Consider the following 21,855-nt stretch of genomic DNA (forward strand, 5'->3'; position numbering starts at 1 on the left):
GTGGAAGCAGCGGTGGAAGCAGCAGCGGAAGCAGCGGCGGATGTTGCGGTAGTAGCGGTGGTGGTGGAAGTTCTCAGCAGAAGATGAAGTAGATGCCTCCCAAAAGACCTGAAATCCCACACTGCAATGGCCACCACCTCTTGAAGATATCTTCTTGCAAAGCAAATGGTTGCTGTCTTTTCCAGATGGATGAGCCAGACTTTCCTCTGGCATGGGAGACACCAGTCTTTCATATTCCTTCTATGACTACCTCTTTCAAGGCATTAAAAACTTCTTTCCTGCAAGCCTTTCAGTGTCATGGTGTTCTTTTCCTATCTTCACTTCTCCATACACACATAATGTTCCTACTCTTCACCCACATTGTCCTCTCTGCTCCCAAGCTCTGCAGGTAGTCCTTACACAAAACATATGGGAGATGCTGGGGAATGAACCTGAGACCTTCTTCATAAAGAAGGTTCTCTGCCACTGATTTAGGAGTCCTCCCAAAATAGGAAGCCGCCTAGATAATCTTGCCCACTATGGCCTACTGTGACTGGCTGCATCTCTCTAGGGCCTCAAAATGGGGAAGATATTTCCCATCCTTTCCCATGTGTTCTTTTTTCAATTGGAGATGCTTTTGGCTAAACTTGGGATCCTTCTTCCATTATTGAGCTAGAATGATGGACCTATGGTCTCAGTATAAAGGAGCTTCCAATATTCTTCTTCCACAGTGGAATATGCAGGTGGCTTTTAAGAAAAGCTGATCTAAATTTAATCTCTTCAGTGAAAGGTTCACTGTGTACCTATTATATTACATCTGTTCTTATTTCAGGCAAAGGCAGAGGTGTTCTTTTGAATCTCCTCCCAGCTCCCACCTTTTCCAAAAACACCCAGATGAGTCATATTGTCTAATTCCTTGCCAATCAGACTCAACCTGATTACCACCTGAGAAGAGAAGTTAGTTTGAAAGGCTGATTAGGAAAATATATAGATGAATGTCTAATGCTCTCCTTTGGGTTGTAGATCATAGGAGTCCATGGTGCCCTAGTGGATTTTCCCTCCAATAAAATATATGAGGGGGTTGGGCTTCCAAAAAATGATGGACATTGCCATTCAAATGGTGTGCGCGCACCATGTCTATTTCAGGATAATTACATTAAGACTTGGAAGGAGATAAAAAAAGAATTTGGAGATTCGGAACACATTAAACATCTCCTTTTGGGGAAGAATTTCCACGATAAAGATGAACGTGCTTCCGAGAATGATCTTTTTGTTCCAAGCAATTCCAGTGATCAGGTGTGCAAGCTGTTTCGGAGATTGGCAAAGGGATATCTCAAGATTTATTTGGCTGGGGGGAAAACCCAGGATCAAGCACCAACTATTAAGTGACGTTAAAGATAAGGTGGTCCCCCCCCCCATTGCCAGACCTGAAATTGTATCATGAGGCTGCTTGTTTCTCCTGGATCTGGGAATGGTTGACACTACAAAACACTTGCTGGATCTGGAAGGATTCGATAATCAGTATGGCTGGCATGCTTACCTAGGTTATGAAAAGCTTAAAGTCCACAAAGGCTTTTTGAATCACCTGGTTCGAAAATTGCTATACGTAGTATAAGGACCTGTTAGAGCCAAAAATGCCATGGTGTTTATCCCTGATAGAAGCATTATTGGTAAAGGGGGGGGGGGGACATGAGAGGTAATTGAGCAACTTACAAAGGTTTATTGGGAGACAAGGAAAATAGGCTAATTTAAAAAAAAAAAATTGAAGAAATTTGAACCCACTTAATGGACTGGTTGCAATATTTCCAATTAAATGAGACATTCCAAAAAGATAAACAGAAGGGCTTTTCCACAGAAATATCAAGACTTGAGAAAGATCTAATTCAAACCATAAAAAAATCACTCTCTAAAATGTACAGATTCCTCCTAGACTGGGAGGTCAAGGAGGAGGAAGTTAAATCAGTAAAGGTCTAATGGGCCAAAGATTTTGGTCACAATATTCAAATGGAAGCATGGAAAAGTTATGGAGGGAGGAACTGAAAATCACTGCGTGCTATGACCCGAAAGAGAATTTCATGAAAATGCTTTACCAATGGTACTTAACACTTGTAAAAGTAGCCAAAATGTACAAAACCAGGCCAAGCATTTGTTGGAGATGCAGAGAGGTGGAAGGCACAATGAACCACATGTGGTGGAATTGTAAGAAAAATAAGGGAATTCTGGGATATGATTTATAACGAAATTAAGAAAATGTTTAAATTCTCCTTCACCAAAAAGCCTGAAGCTTTTCTGCTATGTATGATGAGTAACAAAATTCAAAAAAATTAAATAAAAAAAATTAAAGAGAATTTTTATGTATGCAATAGCCACAGCAAGAAGTTTAACTGAAAAAGTCTGGAAAGGAGATTCCATCCCTAACAAACTGGAGTGGCAAATGAAAATGTTAGAATATGCAAAGATGACACAGAACAAACATCCAAAGAGAGTGGGATATTTACAGAGTATATTTAAAAGAACATTGCAAAAATCTAAATTCTCTGGGAGGCCTGAATGGACTTCTGCATGAAATTAGAGAATTGTACAAAATCAATATAACTGAAACAACTTTGGGGAGACAATAGAAAGTGTGTAGCCAAAAATGTAATTTAGAAACCACATTGCAGTGATCGGAAGTCATGATGGAATTTGTTATGTATGAATCTAAATAATTTTTTTCTTTGTAATATGTATGGATTCGGATTTGTTTTGTTTTTGTTGATTCGGATTTGTTTTGTTTTTATTTTTTTAAACCAATAAAGATAGATATCTGAAGAAGTGTGCATGCACACGAAAGCTCATACCAAGAACTAACTTAGTTGGTCTTTAAGGTGCTACTGGAAGGAATTTTTTTATTTTGTATTACAGGGGATTGGATTAGATGACCCTGCTAGTGCCTTCCAGTCCTAGAATTCTATGAAAGTGGTGAGTAATCAAATACACATTTGATGGTTCATTGTAGCAATAACCAAATTTCCATGGAATATGGATTACCTCTGCACACACCAAGTGATCTCATAAGAGAGAGAAACACCCCTGGTTTCCCCACCTTGGGACTCATATGGGGTGTGTCCAGCAATCATTGCCAGGTGACACAAGGACAACACGACTGAGACCCAAATGGATGGAGGCATCGTCCCTTGCTTGGAAATTCTGTGTGCAATGCCATGAGTCAAAGCCAAGGTTGCACAGCTCCAACTAATTAAGAAAGAGATTGGTACAAAATTCAAAGGAAAAGAAAACAAATAGGCATGGCTGGGCCATGGCTCACTTGACAGGAGGGGTTGGCTAAGGAATAGTATAAAAAGGTGTCCTGGATGGGAGGCTGACATTCACAACAGCTGCACTTCCAGAGATCTCTTTGGTGAACTAGGTAAGTCAGTCTCTCTGTCTCTGTCTCTGTCTCTGTCTCTGTCTCTGTCTCTGTCTCTGTCTCTGTCTCTGTCTCTGTCCCTCCCTCCCTCCCTTGTCCTCCTTTCAGGCAGTGGTGACTGGTGCCCATTGGGACTGGCATGGTGGAAGGCCTTAGAAGCAATCTGGTTCCCTCCAATGCTGCTGGACTCCAGCTCTCATCATTCACCTAACAACTCTCAGCACTCTTAACAAACTACAGCTCCAATAATTATTTGGGGGAAGCCAGGACTGTTTAAAGTTGTTTCTTCGGGCCTTATATGTATGGTCTGAATGTGGTCTTGGGAGCAATCTGTTGCCCACCAATGTTCCCATCAGCCCCAAGCATGGCCAGTGTTCAGGGATGCTGGGAGTTGCCATCCAACAACATCTAGGAGACACCACATTGGCTGCTAGTGGCAAGGAGCCCAACATCAGGATTGTTGTGAGAGTGGAAGGGGGCAGGGGAGAATGATTTATAAATGATTTGTGGGGATCCTAGGAGGGAAGGTAGGATGCAAATGCAGTCAGAAATTACCCAATTATACAAGAGTAAGCCCAGATCTGCCTTCTGTTTCCTTCAGGTTTGCTTTGACAGCCAAGAAAGATGTGCTCCCGTCAGGACAAAGACCAATGCTACAAGCAGGAGAAAGAAGAAGGGTCCTGCTGTGGTGGCCGGAGGTCTTCCACCAGTGAGGACCGAGGTTCCTGCTGTCTGGGACGGAGAAACAGCGGAGGGTGTCATGGCAATCGGGGTTCATCCGGCTGTCACGGGAAGCAACAAGAGCAGCAGCAGCAGCAGCAGCAGCAGCAGCAGCAGCAGCAGGTCTTCCAAGTGCCATCTCAGCAGCTGAAGTAACACCAAGGAGAATTCCTAGAAGGGCCTAATTCTGCAGGAATTAGGTGGAGTCATTTCAACTACAGTTCCTGAGCATTTGAGGCACTCTCAGCTTTATCCCTGCAACAAATTCCACCACCCCAATGCTCCAAATTCTCAGCTACCTCTTCTCCCCTTCTAAGGGGGTCATCCCATGTGATATTTGGAGCATGAGAAGAGCAAAGAGAATCATCCAGCTATTTCTATTTGCTGTTAATTTGCACACATGGGTGAATAAATAATAAACAATTAGTAATAATGAACTCCTGAGCTTTGATTTCTTTTAAACTTTTTTATTTTAAGCATCTCTGCATTTCATCCAAAGAATCATCCATTTCAATCCCGTGAATGACCAATGTCAATGTCATGTTGATGTAGGTTCATAGGAAGTTGCATTCTCCTGAAACAGAGCCTTAGTCATCTAGCTCAGTATTGCATACATTGATTATTGTATACATTATTGTGTACATTGGCTCTCCAGGGTTTCAGGTAAGGGAGGCAGTGATGCTTCTGAATTCCAGTTGCTGGGAATCCCAGGAAGGAAGAGTGCTCTTGCATAGCCTCCAACATTTCTCTGATGAAAATAGGGAGGTCCTATGCCATTATTATTATTATTATTATTATTATTATTATTATTATCATCATCATCATCATCAGCATCAGCATCATCAGCATCATCTTCATCATCAATATTCCACCTATCTGACTCACCTGTGAGTCACTCTGGACAGCTTCCAACATAAAAAACCCACAATATACTTCAGTATATGTAGTTTCCTTCAGATGTCTTTTACAGGTTGTATAGTGACTTATCTCTTTGGCTCAGGGGTTGGATAACTCCATACCCTCCAACATTTCTCCAGTGAAAAGAGGGATGTCCTAAGGAAAAGCAGGGCATTGTGGGATCAAATAAAAAACCGGGACAGCTTCTATAAATCCAGAATTGTCCCTGGAAAATAGGGGCACCTGGAGGGTTTACTCTTGGGGTTTTGCACTGTGAAAATAGGATATTGAATGAGATGCATCATTGGCCTGATCTATCATGATTCTTCTTTTGTTCTTATGGGAATGCCCGGTATTGAACCTGGGAGATTGGTTTGTTTGTTTTTATTGAAAGCCGGTTTGGAGGACTTATCCTCAAAGCTCGCTTTTAAACACATTCAATGAACAGACACAAACACGTAAAATACCTTACTCTTAAGCAATGTCTCCTTGTTAAAGTTTGTTGAGTCGTATATCTTTTGACCCACTGAGTCTGCTGCAACGGCCCTGCAATAAATTTGATTTATTGCCACTCCGACAAACTTCCAATGGCACCCACATGCTTCCACTCCATGCACTGCCACTCTCCTCAGTTGCCAGTGTTAACAGAAAAATCTGAGGGCTCCCTTGGACAAAAAACAAAGACACCAACCGGGATTACTTGGAGCAAAACAGCAGCCTGTAGGCTTGGCCTTTATTGATCTGTTGCAACAGGGTGCTCCCCTCACCTGCAGGAGAGAGGAGAGATCTCGGAAAATGGCGTGCAAGGCCTTATAAAGACTTTTGAAATTGCCACCCTGTAGATCAAGACAACCCCCAGAAACATCATACATACATCACAGAAGGGGTGTAACCTAAGACCACCCCTCAGATACATCACACCTGCATCACAGAAAAGGCGGTCTAAAACAGAAATTTGAATGTTGTTTTTCTCCTGTCCTTGTTTATCTCCTGTCTGGCAGGTTACTTGATTGGATTTCCTGGGTAGCCTGGCTAGTCTTTTGTATGAGCTTTCGTGTGCATGCACACTTCTTCAGATAAGAAGAAGAAGGTATCTGAAGAAGTGTGCATGCACACAAAAGCTCATACCAAGAACTAACTTAGTTGGTCTTTAAGGTGCTACTGGAAGGAATTTTTTTATTTTGACTATGGCAGACCAACACGGCTACCTATCTACTACTAGTCTTTTGTAGTGATAAATACTTAGTTCCTGGGCCAGGTCACAGGCTCACACCCTATTCAAACACAGACATACCCTTAAGACAGGATTTGTGAAGGAAAAGACAATGGGGAGGCTTTTCCATTTTGACCCTGCAGAGAAAAGATTTGGTCAGTTTAGGAATCAAAATGGTTCCAGGTTGGCCTTCCTGTGCTGATCTATGTATGTGCTTGGTTGGTACACTTATGAACATTACCATATATTTAAGACCATAAAATTCCTATCACACCAGATAATAGCAGAGTTCACAAGCAGCATAAAATGGCTTGTCTGTGTCTATGTGGTGTCCTCAGTAACTCAGGTTGACACCAGTGCTTCTAATCTAAAACTCTTTATTTAGAAACATTCAAAACAGAAAAGAAAAACCTACAGAATCTAGCTGCATGTTTGCAGCTTTCTGCCTCTTAACAACCTTGCTAACGTTCTCAGACAGACTGCTCTCCAGAGAGAGCTCAGCCCCCACAGAGCACAGATCAAAGGAAAAAAGCACAGATCATGTGGGCAGTGCACCCAGTTGATAAGAACCATGCTCCTGGAGTGTTAACTCCTGACAGTCCAGAACCACAACACACCTGAAGCCCATCTGATGACAACCAGTTGAGTCCATAGGGATACCACAGATCCAGCCCAAAGGAAGGACTGTAACTCACTGGTGAAACTGCTGTTTTGCATGAAAGAGGGGCTAGGTCCAATCGCTAGAAAGCTGCAGCTGCCAATCAGTGTAACTGACCTTGAGCTAGATGGACCAATCATCTGCAACAGGGGTGCCAATTTGAATGAAGTATTGTGGGGGGCCAGTTAAGCCACACCCCACACCATTTGAATGGCAATGCCCATTAACTTCTTGGGGGCCCAGTCCCCTCAAATATTTTATTGGAGGGAGAAGCCACTACGGCCCTTAGGAATTGGCTTCTATGATCTACAACCCTAAGGAGAGCATTAGACATTCTTCTATATATTTTCCTAATCAGACTTTCTGGCTAACTTCTCGTTTCATGTGATAATCAGGTTCTGTTTGTTTGGCAAGGAATTAGACAAGATGACTCACTTGGGTGTTTTTGGAAAAGGTGGAAGCTGGGAGGAGATTCAAAAGAACACCTCTGTCTTTGCCTGAAATAAGAACGGATGTAAAATAATAGGTACAAAGTGAACCGTTCACTAAAGAGGTCAAATTTAAATCAAGTTTTCTTAAAAGCCACCTGCATATTCCACCGTGGAAGAAGAATATAGGAAGCTCTTTTATACTGAGACCGTAGGTCCATCATTCTAGCTCAATAATGGAAGAAGGAGCCCAAGTTTAGCCAACAGCATCTCCCATTGAAAAGAGATCATGTGGGAAAGGATGGGAAATATCTTCCTCATTTTGAGGCCCTAGAGATGCAGCCAGTCACAGTAGACTATACTGGGCAAGATTATCTAGGCAGCTTCCTATTTTGGGAGGACTTCTAAATCAGTGGTAGGGAACCTTCTTTATGAAGAAGGTCTCAGGTTCAATCCCCAGCATCTCCCATACATTTTGTGTAAGGACTACTTGCAGAGCTTGGGAGCAGAGAGGACAATGTGGGTGAAGAGTAGGAACATTATGTGTGTATGGAGAAGTGAAGATAGGAAAAGAACACCATGACACTGAAAGGCTTGCAGGAAAGAAGTTTTTAATGCCTTGAAAGAGGTAGTCATAGCAGGAAAATGAAAGACTGACGTTTCCCATGCCAGAGGAAGGTCTGGCTCATCATCTGGAAAAGACAGCAACCATTTGCTTTTCAAGAAGATATCTTCAAGAGGTCGTGGTCATTGCAGTGTGGGATTTCAGGTCTTTTTGGAGGCATCTACTTCATCTTCTGCTGAGAACTTCCACCACCACCACCACCACCGCAACATCCGCCGCTGCTTCCACCGCTGCTTCCACTGCTACTTTGACCGCTGCTCCTGCCACCGCAGCATCCTCCTCCGCTGCTGCTTCTGCTTTGAGAAGATCCACCTCCACGGCCACCACAACATCCTCCACCACCTCCACCACCACCACCGCCGCCACCACTGCCACCACTACGGCAGCATCCTCCACTCCTCTGGCTTTGTTGAGATGATCCGCCGCCACCTCCACGGCCACCACAACAGCCTCCTCCTCCTCCTTGGCCACCACCACCATGACAGCCTCCTCCTCCTCCTCCTCCACCGCTTCTGCCGCCACAACAGCCACCTCCTCCTTGTTGTTGTTGTTGTTGGCTCATGTTTGATATGGCTTTGATAACTTCTGGAGGGAGAGAAAGAGAGAAAGACCAACATCATTTTTGATCCAGTTTCTCCAAGGGAGCAGCTTTTGGGGTATTCTGTAAAGCAGGTATGTGATCCTCCAGATGTTGTTGGACTAGAACAGGCATAGGCCAACTCTGGCCCTCCAGATGTTTGGTGCTACAATTCCCATCATCCCTGACCACTGGTTCTGTTAGCTAGGGATGATGGGAATTGTAGTCCCAAACTTCTGGAGGGCCAGAGTTGGCCTATGTCTGGACTAGAACTCTCATTTTCCTTCTTCCATTAGCCATGATGGTTGGTGATGATAGACATAAGAGTCCAATAACATCTGGGGGTCCAGAGGTTCCCTACCTTTGATAGACATCTTTTCCTAGTCCAGCAGGGTTGCCACATGAGGAACCTCCCAGACCCTGATATTTTACAGCCCAAACCTGAGACCCTGGGATGGTTCCTTTTGATGTTATGGTGTGGGTACTGGAGATTGAGGTCAATTGAGAGAGAAAAGCAAGCAGGGCAGACCCTCCCCAAGTATCTGGGCTGTCATTTGCAGCCAGCTCCTGTTGAGATGAAGCTTGCAAATCTTCTGAATGAATTATTACTTCTACTTCTACTTCCACTATTATTCTTATTCTTATTGGCATTCTTCCACACCTGGAGATTCAGGCCTCTGCCAGGTATTTGAAAGGAGCAAAATTAAACCAGGAGATGTTAGGTTAGACCTGGAGGTTTGGCAACCCTATTGATCATCAATGGAAACCTGAGGCCCTCCAGTTATTTTTGGACTCCAGCCCCCATCATTCTTTGCCTATCAGTCATGCTGGCTAGGAGTGATGGGAATCAGGAACCAACAACATCTGGAGGGATATAGGTTCCCCTTCCCCTATTTTATACCTCTATATGTATGTTTCATATATGATCCCTGATTGCTTGAGACATGTTCTTTAAATATACTAGAATATTTCCCGAGGAAATTTATTTCCCACGAGTGGTGGACATGCAACATCAGCAACATTCGTAATACATGCTGCTGCTCATACGATATTTATCCTTGCACCTCAGGGTTTAGAGGGTGCCCCAGAGAGACACAGATGCCTCTGAATTGAGATAATAATAATAATAATAATAATAATAATAATTTATTTGTACCCCGCCCATCTGGCTGGGTTTCCCCAGTCACTCTGCTTTGTTCCCAAATCAGCATTGCTTTTAGGACACTTGACAGTATTCAATTGTGTTTTCAGAAATCAATATTTGTTCCTTGTCCCCACTCCTGTCCAGACAATCTAACCAGGCCCAAAAAGAAATGCCATAAAAACCCTCTAAATTTTCAGCTTAATCCTGATTTTACAGCCATTTATAGACAGTAGTCAAGCTCTCACAAAATGCTATGTCAACCGAGAAATCCCATTACTCAGCACTAAAACACATGCTTCGTATATCAAATCCCTGCTCAGTTGGTTTTTTTTTTTAAAAAAGGCATCTCCATCATAGATTTGCCACCGTCAAATACTCATGGACAACCATAGCTGGTCAGAGGAGGAACAGCTAGGTGAGATGGACCAACAGTTTGACTAAGAGAGGGAATGGCCCCATAGCTCTGTGGGTAGCACAATTGCTTTGCATGCAGAAGAAGGCCACAGGTTCACTCAGACAGGGCTGAGTCTGCAGAGCTGCTACCAGTCAAGGTAAACAACACTGAGCAATCTGTAGCCAATGGTCTGACTCCATACAAGGCAACTTCGTTTCTTCCTTTCTATGGAGGAGGACTGTGGCTCAGAAGTAGAGCATTGGCTCTGCATGCAGAAGGTCCCAGGTCCAATCCCTGGATCCTCCAGGATGGATTGGGAGAAGATCCAGTCTGGAACCCTGGAGAGCTGCTGCCCATTAGAATAGGCAGCACTGAGCTATATGAACCCAACAATCTAATCAAGATAAAGGCCATTCAAAGGTTCAGCACATCACTAGGAATTCCATCAGGCTGTAGCAGGGAGAGAGATGGGTCTGCAGGGTCTCTTCCTCTTCCTTGCTAAAGGACGAATTTCATCCCACCACTATCGTTTACAGCAGCCATTCCATCAGGATGGAATACAAATCCCATCATCCTTTACCTTTGGTTCGGCTTCCAGTGGATGATGAAACTTGGGAGCCCAAGTATCTAAGTCCCAAGTTGTTAATGAGTTTATAACATATCACAAGCATCTTGAATTTGGTTTGGTAAAATATTTCTATGAAAACAAAATAAGACAAAAGAGTCTACTGGATTCTGTCTACTGGATGCTTGTCCAGCATTCTGTTCTCATAGTGGCCAACCCGATGCCTCAATGGGAAGCCCACAAACTTTTCCCGAGAATAGCAGTATCCCAGTAACTGGTATTCAGAGCCAAACAGCCTCTGCCAGTGGAGGCAGAACACAGCCATCGTGACTAGCAGCCATTGACCTCTCCGGTTGCAAATCTGGAAAGCTATTGGTCCTACTCAATTAGATGTAGCAGAAGGCTCCCTTGAAGAATGACAGATCCATTGACAATCCAGAGAAGAGCGAGGTCCTCACACTTACCCGGTCAATCACTGAGAAGACGTTGTTGTCAAGTCAAGTGTTGTCGAGCGAATGAGGATCCCTCGGAACAAAAGAGCTTTTTATACCATCTCCAGACATTCCATTTCAGGCACCAGAGACATTCCAGTAGAATTTTTGACGCACCCATGGCCTCACATTTCATTAACTCCCCACCATCTTGCATTAATGAGTTTTGACTCATTCCTACATGAGATTCCTATCTTCCGTTACACTTGAGTATGTTATGCACCTGTGTCTGTGGGTGCCTTCTGTCAGGATGCAACACCTGACTTCACCATCTAGCCCCATCCACATGGACTGGCAACTGCTCTTGAGGGGCTCAGGGAGGGAGGCTTTCCTAGAATTACCTGGAAGTGTTGTTGTTTGAACCTAGGACCTTTTGTACGAAAGGAAGATGCTCTGCTACTGGGCCTTGCTCCCAATATAGAACATAAGGAATTGTCTTACACCAAGTCAATCTGCAGTGTTGCCGAACTAACAGGGAGGATAAGAGGAGATATGGTACAAAAAGTGAATAAGGAGTCGGTTATCTTTAAGGAATGGGGGTGCTGTGGGTTAAACCACAGAGCCTAGGACCTGCTGATCAGAAGATCGGCGGTTCAAATCACTGCGATGGGGTGAGCGCCTGTTGCTCGGTCCCTGCTCCTGCCAACCTAGCAGTTCGAAAGCGCAAAGTGCAAGTAGATAAATAGGTACCGCTCTGGTGTGAAGGTAAACAGCGTTTCCGTGCGCTGCTCTGGTTCTCCAGAAGCAGCTTAGTCATGCTGGCCACATGACCCGGAAGCTGTACGCCGGCTCCCTCAGCTAATAAAGTGAGATGACCGCCGCAACCCCAGAGTTGGCCACGACTGGACCTAATGGTCAGGGGTCCCTTTACCTTTTATCTTTAAGGAATACATCATAATTTATGTGGAAAAAGTAGAATTTCTGGCAGATATTGAGTGAATCCAGAAAATGATTAGAGTGAAAGGAGAGTAAAGTCAAGATAGAAGAAGAGATTAAAGAAATAATGAAATGCATTTAAGCTAGTTGGAAAAATAAAGTAGCGTAACAAGAACGGCTGGAAGTCACTTGGTGGGTGTCTGTGTGGGGTAGGTATGTAGGTATGTTGATATGTACAGTATAGGTAGGTATTATATAGAGTAATGTAGGTATGGTTTATGTTATGAAAATAAGGTAGTGTGTTGTGTATGTGTATTGTGTAAATGTATATGTATGCGTTTTACATGTTAATAAATTTTAAAAAGTCAGTCTGCAGTGTTTCAGACAGGGTGCCTTTCTAAGCTCTAGTTAGGGAGGCTGCTCTGCCACTAAGCTACCTTTATACATAGCTGTCAACTTACAGATTTAAAAATAAGGGACCAGCAGCCTTGAAAATAAGGGATCAGCAGCCAAAATAAGGGATTTTGCTTAGCTTATGCACGTTGGGGATGCCGTCGTCCTGCACAAGGAGTTCCATCAGCCCTTCCCCGCCTGAGAGAGAGGGAGAGAGACTCTCTCCTGTGAGCCCAGCATGAGGCAGTTGCGGCGGCGCTGCGGCCGTTGAAGTGCCGCCCTTCTGCGTCCCTCCGCATCCCCTCCTCTTCCTCCTCCCTCAGGCCGCCTCCTCAGCCTCTGCTGTTGCCGCCTCCGGCTTCCCCTAGCAGCGCGGTGGAAGTCTCACAAGAGAGGGGCTGCCTGCCTGCCCGCCGCCACCCGTCTCCTCATGATGCGCCCCTGAGGGGGAAAAGGGAGAGACGGAGAAGCGGCAGCTCGTGCGCGCTCTCTCTCTCTCGCGGCGGAGGACCCCGAGCTGCTGCTTCCCTCCTGAGCCGGGTGAGCATGAAACCTGGGAAATTTAAGGGACATCATCAATCCAGAACAGCAGCAGGAAACGGCACTGGGATAAGGGAGTTTCCCGCCAAATAAGAGACGGTTGACAGCTATGCCTTTATATTACTGCTCTGCCACAGTGCTATGGTCCTTAGCCTAAAAATCAAGTGAGATTTCAGTCCTGGTGTTCTTGAATAAAAAGCTGGTTTACACAGGAGGCTGTTTTCTACAGAGTCAGACCACTGGTACGTCTATCCCGGTGTTAAACACACTGAAAGGGCATTGAGTCTTTGGGGTTTTAGGCAGGGAGCTTTTCACAGCCCTATCTGGAAATGCCAGGACTGTACCTGGCACTTGCTGTATGCTCTGCCACTAAGCTGTGACCCTTACTGTTGCTTGCTTGTAATCATTTACCATTAGTTGCTCAGATATTTTTATATTACTGTCTTATACAGTGGCATGGGGGCAGACGGGGCTCATCATATTCAGAAGGTAGTTCATCTAGGAGAAGGAAAACTGTGATCCAAATCTCTCTTGCCTTGTGGTTATACTCATTCGTGAGAAAGGCTTTGGAAGTGAACCCTGAGGAGAAAGCCATTCCTGCTGCCTTGCGGGTTATCATCAGGAGAAGAAACCCTACACAAATACAGAGTGGAGTCCTTCAGAAGGTTAGATAGTGTCTTCTATGTCTCTTTTGAGCACTTCTTGCAAGCAAACAATCTCCCAGGTTCAATACCGGGCATTCCCATAAGAACAAAAGAAGAATCATGATAGATCAGGCCAATGAGGCATCTCATTCAGTATACATTTTCCCAGTGCAAAAACCACAGGAGTAGACCCTCCAAGTGTCCCTATTTTCCAGAGACAGTTGTGGATTTACAGATGCTCTCCTGGTTTCTGATTTGATCCCGGAATGTCCCACTTTTCCTTAGGACATCCTTATTTTCATTGTAGAAATGTTTGAAGGTAAGGAATTATCCAACCCCTGAACCAAAGAAATAAGTCACTATGCAACCTTTATAAGACAACTGAAGTAAACCATGTATACTGAAGTTTATTTATTTTTTATGTTGGAAGCTGTCCATAGTGACTCACAACTGAGTCAGATGGGTGGAATATTGATGATGATGATGATGATGATGATGATGATAATGATAATAATAACAATAGAAATAGGACCTTCCCATTTTCATCAGAGAAATGTTGGAGGCTATGCAATTCAGAAGCATCACTGCCTCCTTTACCTGAATCCCTGGAGAGCCACTGTACACAAGAATGTACGCAATAATCAATGTATGCAATACTGAGCTAGATGACTAAGGCTCTGTTTCAGGAGAATGCAACTTCCTATGAACCTACATCAACATGACATTGACATTGGTCATTCACGGGATTGAAATGGATGATTCTTTGGATGAAATGCAGAGTTTCTTAAAATAAAAAAGTTTAAAAGAAATAAAAAATCAAGAGTCCATTATTATTAATTGTTTATTATTTATTCTCTCATGTGTGCAAATGAACAGCAAATAGAAATAGCTGGAGGTCTCTCCTTGCTCTTCTAATGCTTCAAATGTCACAGGAGATGTTCCCCTTTGAAGAGGAGAAGAGGCAGCTGAGAATTTGGAGCATTGGGGTGGTGGAATTTGTTGCAGGGATAAAGCTGACAGAACGTATTGAGAGTGTCTCAAGTGCTCAGCAACCGGTGTTGAAATGATTCCACCTAATTCTTGCAGAATTAGGCCCTTCTAGGAATTTTCCTTGGTGTTACTTCAGCTGCTGAGATGGCACTTCGAAGACCTGCTTCTGCTGCTGCTGCTGCTCTTGTTGCTTCCCATGACAGCCGGATGAACCCCGATTGCCATGACACCCTCCGCTGTTTCTCCGTCCCAGACAGCAGGAACCTCGGTCCTCACTGGTGGAAGACCTCCGGCCACCACAGCAGGACCCTTCCTCTTTCTCCTGCTTGTAGCATTGGTCTTTGTCCTGACGGGAGCACATCTTTCTTGGCTGTCAAAGCAAACCTGAAGGAAACAGAAGGCAGATCTGGGCTTACTCTTGTATAATTGGTTAATTTCCGAAGGCATTTGCATCCCAACTTTCGTCCTGGGAGCCACACAAGGGATGGATATTAATGACACTCCCCTGCTCCATTTTATTCTCACAACAACCCTGCTGTTGGGCTCCTTGCCTCCTGCCCCACCAGTCAGCATGGAAATTATCCAACATCTCTCTCACACTAATCCAGGAGTAGCCAATGTGGTGTCTTCTAGATGTTGTTGGATGGCAACGCCCAGCACCCCTGAACATTGGCCATGCTTGCGGCTCATGGGAACATTGGCGGGCAACAGATTGCTCCCAAGACCACATGCAGACCATACATTTAAGGCCCCAAGAAACAACTTTAAATAGTGATGGCTTCCCCCAAATAATTATTGGAGCTGTAGTTTGTTAAGAGTGCTGAGAGTTGTTAGGAGAAGGATGAGAGCTGGAGTCCAGCAGCATTGGAGGGAACCAGATTGCTTCTAAGGCCTTCCACCATGCCAGTCCCAATGGGCACCAGTCACCACTGCCTGAAAGGAGGACAAGGGAGGGAGGGAGGGAGGGACAGAGACAGAGACAGAGACAGAGACAGAGACAGAGACAGAGACAGAGACAGAGACAGAGACAGAGACAGAGACAGAGAGACTGACTTACCTAGTTCACCAAAGAGATCTCTGGAAGTGCAGCTGTTGTGAATGTCAGCCTCCCATCCAGGACACCTTTTTATACTATTCCTTAGCCAACCCCTCCTGTCGATTGAGCCATGGCCCAGCCATGCCTATTTGTTTTCTTTTCCTTTGAATTTTGTACCAATCTCTTTCTTAATTAGTTGGAGCTGTGCAACCTTGGCTTTGACTCATGGCATTGCAGACAGAATTTCCAACAAGGGATTATGTCTCCATCCATTTGGGTCTCAGTCGTGTTGTGCTTGTGTCACCTGGGCAATGATTGCTGGACACACCCCATATGAGTTCCAAGGTGGGGAAACCAGGGGTGTTTCTCTCTCTTATGAGATCACTTGGTGTGTGCAGAGCTCATGCACATTCCGTGGAAATTCAGTTATGGCTACAATGAACCAAAATGGCATTATGTACACATTCGATTACTCACCTTCGCTATCATAGAATTGTAGGACTGGAAGGCACTAGGTGGGTCATCTAGTCCAATACCCTGTAATACAGGAAATGTTTGCCTAATATGGGGCTTGAACCCATGACCCTTGGATCAGGAGCTTCATGCTCTACCGACTGAGCTATCCTGTAGTCCATGCGTACTGGCCTGACAGGAGTCTGCAGGATTTCCAGAAGTTGTGTCTTTCATCTCTACAGTGATGACCACCAACTTGTATGGCTTTAAAAGGGGATTCAACAAGCTAGTGGAGATCAGACTAGCAGTGGCTCCCAGCCATGAGAGCTATGTTCTCCCACTATTATATGCTGTATGCCTGATCATAATACCAGTCACTGGGAATCATCAGTAGGAAGAATTGATGCTTGTGGGCTTCCCATTGTGATCATTTGATTGGTCACTGTAAGGACAGGATTCTGGACTAGATTGGCCATTGACCCAGCAGCGAAATTGGTTTTATTCTCTCTCTTTTTAAATTTTATTTGTTTATTTTGTTTTTCAAATCAAAATTTCATAGAGATATATCAAACATAAATAATAAAAACAGGATTCCATGGAATCTCCTGGCTTTCCACCCTCCCCTTTGTGGGTCCTGTCATTTATCATTTCCTTCTGCATCTTTTATGATAGTCCAAATCTTTTACATCTCCATTGTATCCGGAAGTCACCCTTAAACTACAAGTGATATTCCAATCCTTACTAACGATTTTAACTGTTTACAATGGTCTTTAAGATGCTATAAATTTTCCCTATTCCTTATTGAAATTTTGGCCATCCTGATTTCTGCATTGTCCATCAACTTCTGCCATTCTTCTCTGGTAAGGACTTGGTCTTCTTTCCATCTCTGGTTGGTTTTATTATCTTATGACTTAACAGTGAGAGAAGGGGCTCTCCCATTCATGCTCTGCCTGTCGCTTTCCTAGTAGAATTTAATAGTTTACTGAGAGACCTGGCTGTTAGGTTAGATGGGCCTAGATGATCCAGCAGGGACGTCCTTATGATCCAATGGGCTTTCTGTTTTATGTCTGGTAGGCACCGATGAACCCCTCGTCCTCCTGGAATTAGTCTAAAAGACCATCCAATTGGCTGTAGTACAGTGGTACCTCGGGTTAAGTCCTTCGTTCCGGAGGTCCGTTCTTAACCTGAAACTGTTCTTAACCTGAAGCACCACTTTAGCTAATGGGGCCTCCTGCTGCAGCCACGCCGCCGGAGCACGATTTCTGTTCTTATCCTGAAGCACAGTTCTTAACCCGAGGTACTATTTCTGGGTTAGCGGAGTCTGTAACCTGAAGTGTATGTAACCTGAAGCGTATGTAACCCGAGGTACCACTGTATGTGTATGATAAGATGTGTAAACCATTTGATCGAAAAGCTCTCCAATCCGTGAACAAATAAAACTAAAATCCACAACCCGGTTAAAAACAAATATACACAAAAGCATTATCATAGAACACAACATATGTGCCCTCCCATAATCCCTAGTCAAAATCTTATTGCTCCTTCATTCAATCATAGATTTGTAGAGCCGGAAGAGGTCACAGGGGTCATCTTTTTGAAACCCCAGCAATGCAGGAATCACAGCTAAAAAATCCCTGATATATGACTTTGCAACCTCTGTTTAGAAACCTCCAGTGAAGGCAAGTCTTACATAGTCCATTCTACTGCTGAACGGCTTGTAATGATTCAGCCATTTATTATATGGTCACAGACCCATTAAAACGAAACACAGAAAGTGTAAAAACATGATCATTTAAACAGTCACTTGTTCTATTATAACTCTGTGGTTTTCAAGCTACTGACACAGGTTTGAGGCTAGTAGTCCCACCAGTGCTTTCCCCCCCTAAAAAAATGTTGAGGGGTACTCTCATTTTGACTCAAGAAAAATCACCATTTTATAGTTCAGATCAGTGGGAAATAAAACCAGTAAATGAACAAAAGTACAAAGATTCACAAAATGTTTAGGGGTGTGTGTACCCCTGCGTACCCCCAGGAAAAAGGCACTGAGTACCACTATACTAGTAACAGAAAAATCACTCCTGATGATTCACAGCAATGATGGCTCATGTGTCGCCTTAGATGATCTACTATTATGACACTGTCACAAGGAAGGAAATGACACCCATAGACTGCTGGAACTGTCCCTTTAACAGGACTACAATGAGATCATTGGAGCTGTGAGGAAGGCATAATGGTGTGTGCAGCTGAAGTTTCCATTTAATGAAATGGAAACAGGAAATGCAGTCTTCTTATGCAACCTATAAAGGTCACAGTGAGGAAGGTAGGAAGATCTGCCTTCCTCTGAGTCAGATCATTGGTTGGCTCTGCATTGTCTACAGCAGTGGTGGCCAAACTTAGCCCTCCAGCTATTTTGGGACTACAACTCCCATCATCCCTAGCTAACAAGACCAGTGGTCAGGGATGATGGGAACTGTAGTCCCAAAACAGCTGGAGGGCCAAGTTTGGCCACCACTGGTCTACAGTGACTGGCAGTAGCTCTCCAGACTTTCCCTGCCTTACCTGAAGATGCCTGCAACTTTCTGTATGCAAAACAGATGCTCTATCACCAAATTATGGTCCTCCCCCTAAAATGGATTCTAGTCCTCATGGTTGTGAATTAAGGGCCAGTTTAAATAGGAAGCTGAATTATACTAATTCAATCCATTGGTCTATCTAGCTCAGGATTGTTTACACTGAGTGGCAATGGCTGTCCAGGATTTCAGGCATGGGACATACCAAATTGTTGTTTGTTGTATGTTTATACTTTTAAATAAATATAAACATACAACAAACAACAATTCAGAATCCAAATATTGAGATGACTCTGAATCATAGCTGTCAATTTTTCCCTTTTCTTGTGAGGAATCCTATTCAGAATAAGGGAATTTCCCTTAAAAAAAGGGAAAGGTTGACAGCTATGCTCTGAATCTCCTGACTTCCCCCCGTCCCTTCCACGGGTCCATATGACAATATTTACAACTGCATATCAATACAATCCAATTTTTTCCCTTCTAATTTATCCATAATTTTCGTTTCTTTGCAAGTGTGATTAGAATCCTGCCAATATTTTGACCTGCTTGTAATGGTCTCGCAAATAAATTATAATTTTTCCCCATTCTTTTTTCTCAAAACAAAAGTTCTTGTCTTCTTGATTTCCGAGCTTCCCAGTTAATTTTGCCATTTCGGCATAGTCCACCATCTTGCTTTGCCATTCTTCTCTGGCCGGGGTTGACTCTTCCTCCCATCTCTGGGCTAGAAGCATCTGTGAAGCTGTTGTCACATACAATAACAATCTGTTCTGGTCCTTTGGACATCCCAAAGTCCTGGAGATTGAAGCTGGCACCTTCTGCATGCAAAGCAGATACTCTACCAGTGAGCTACTGAACTTCTCCTGATATTTCTTCCTGCTTCCATGGTCACCTGTCGCTGATGACAGCAAAGCAAAGAAAAATAGTAGACCTTCGTAAGATACAGCAGAACTGCAAATTTTAATCACTTTAGTCAACACAGATTTAAGAATAAAACAAAGACAATAGAAAACCATCTTAATTATTCAGAAAAAAATATCTGGAAGCTTAAGGGTTTCCTATCTGTTCATCTGTTTGGCCACTGTGAGAACAGGATTCTGGGCTAGAGAGGTCTTTGGTCTGATCCAGGAGCTGTGCTCTTAGGACATGCACAATGCTGAAGATTTTAATCTGGATTCAATCTTCTGTGGGCTCAGGACACTGTCTGTTAAGGGCTTGCTGTCAATCTTAATGAAACATTCTCCACTTCCACAAACATATACAGATCATTCCATGGCGACGGTGCTCTGCAGATGTAATTTACCACCCTCCCTTCCAGCATTAGTGTGTCTGCTCATGTCAATCACACCAAGAGGGAATGAGGGAACCGCCAGAAGGCCCTCGGCGCTGGACCTCAGCGTCCGAGCAGAATGATGGGGGTGGAGACGCTCCTTTAGGTATAACGGCCTTGGTCCAGTATACCTGAAGGAGCGTCTCCACCCCCATCATTCTGCCCGGACGCTGAGGTCCAGCGCCGAGGGCCTTCTGGCGGTTCCCTCATTGCGAGAAGCAAAGCTACAGGGAACCAGGCAGAGGCCCTTCTCGGTAGTGGCGCCCGCCCTATGGAACGCCCTCCCAGCAGATGTCAAAGCGATAAACAACTACCTGACATTCAGAAGACCTCTTAAGGCAGCCCTGTTCAGGGAAGTATTTAACGTGTGATATTTTACTGTATTTTTGGTTTTTATGGAAGCCGCCCAGAGTGGCTGGGGAGGCCCAGCCAGGTAGGCGGGGTATAAATAATAAATTATTATTATTATTATTAGTGTGAGTGCATTTAGGGTTTGCTTTGGAATTCGGGCTGAATACAGTGGTACCTCTGGTTGCGAACGGGATCCGTTCCGGAGCCCTGTTCGCAACCTGAAAGGAACGCAACCCACATCTGTGCATCTGCGCACACGTGGATTGTGATTCGCCACTTCTGCGCATGTGCATCATTATGCGCATCTGCACATGCGCAAGTGGCAAAACCCAGAAGTAACCCTTTCTGGTACTTCCGGGTTGCTGTGGGACGCAAGCTGAAAAAATGTATCATGAAGCAAACGTAACAAGAGGTATGACTGTATATGGGACATGAAATTAAAGAAAAAAATTAAAGTGACTTTTCCCAGGAGGCCAGAATCCTTCTACACCACAAAATCTCAAGAAAGCCTTAACAGTATTTATGTATATATGTGATTACAGTGGTTAGGATTCAGAAATGGGAGGAGGCGAGAACACATTCACAGAAACAATGGTTGATGAAAAAAATAAGAAATTAATAAAATAATAAAGTAATAAAATAATAAAGTAATAAAATAATAAAGTAATAATAATAAATTGATTCCCCAGCCACTCTGGGCGGCTCCCAACAGAATATTAAAAACACGATAAAACATCAAACATTAAAAACTTCCCTAAACAGGACTGCCTTCAGATGTCTTCTAAAAGTCACATCTGACATCTGGTGGGAGGGCGTTACAGGGTGGGTGCCACTACAGAGAAGGCCCTCTGCCTGGTTCCCTGTAACTTAATTTCTAACCCTCGTGAGGGAACTGCCAGAAGGCCCTTGGCGTTGGACCTCAGTGCCCGGGCTGAACGATGAGGGTGGAGACACTCCTTCAGGTATACTAGTTTGAGGCTGTTTAGGGCTTTAAAGGTCAGCACCAACACTTTGAAGCATACTGGAATACGTAGCGATGGTAAAATGGACGGCACCAATAAAAAATACAAATTTAGACTCTTTTAAAGAAGACTGGAAACCATTTCTGGTCCATATAAAAAGTTACTTCTCATATGTGAACACCATAGCGGGGATTGAAGTGCAAGAAAACAGCAGAATATATTAAGAAACATGTTAGAGAGGATGAAATAAGATAAGACAGAACCTTAAAATGCAGTTGTATGCAGTTTGGATTATAAACATCAAAATTGGGTGATGGGGGGAGTAACTAGTTTTTCTGAATTGGAATATAGTTGTTGAGTAACAAATGTAATTTTCTATATGGAAAACAAAGTAAAATATTATTATTTGAAAAAATGGAATTTGGGCTGAATTTAGAATCTGGGTAAAATTAGCAAGAATGAGCATCTTAGGAGCAACTGTTGAGAGATTCCCCCTTTGATGTCCCTCTCTGGACCCAGGAAGAGGTTGGCATTGTTTGGAGGTGTTGAGTAAACATTCCAGGTTGATGAGCAGGATATTATAGTGAGATTAAGCATTTAGGTGTCCACCCAA

The 21,855-nt window shown here is 43.8% G+C and overlaps 1 protein-coding gene and 2 long non-coding RNA genes across 3 annotated transcripts; 1 reads left to right on the forward strand and 2 right to left on the reverse strand.

The window, feature by feature from the left end:
* The first annotated feature begins 2,879 nt into the window (after positions 1 to 2,879).
* LOC310693901 lies at positions 2,880 to 4,545 on the forward strand. The gene is made up of 2 exons (XR_014519411.1): positions 2,880 to 3,388; positions 3,990 to 4,545. It is a non-coding gene; the product is annotated as an uncharacterized lncRNA (long non-coding RNA).
* Positions 4,546 to 7,898: 3,353 nt separating this feature from the next.
* Positions 7,899 to 11,216, reverse strand: LOC310694325 (uncharacterized protein). Its single transcript, XM_083477462.1, has 2 exons — positions 11,074 to 11,216; positions 7,899 to 8,514 (listed from the first exon to the last, which is right to left on the reverse strand). The coding sequence occupies exon 2, from the start codon at positions 8,407 to 8,409 to the stop codon at positions 8,095 to 8,097; it is 315 nt and encodes a 104-aa protein (XP_083333588.1). The 5' UTR covers positions 8,410 to 8,514; positions 11,074 to 11,216; the 3' UTR covers positions 7,899 to 8,094.
* Positions 11,217 to 14,378: 3,162 nt separating this feature from the next.
* Positions 14,379 to 16,529, reverse strand: LOC310694094. The gene is made up of 2 exons (XR_014519533.1): positions 15,601 to 16,529; positions 14,379 to 14,927 (listed from the first exon to the last, which is right to left on the reverse strand). It is a non-coding gene; the product is annotated as an uncharacterized lncRNA (long non-coding RNA).
* Between the last annotated feature and the right edge of the window lie 5,326 nt (positions 16,530 to 21,855).

This window comes from Podarcis liolepis, assembly GCF_965112155.1.
Source record: "Podarcis liolepis genome assembly, chromosome: 15".
In the NCBI taxonomy this organism is placed as follows: Eukaryota; Metazoa; Chordata; class Lepidosauria; order Squamata; family Lacertidae; genus Podarcis; species Podarcis liolepis.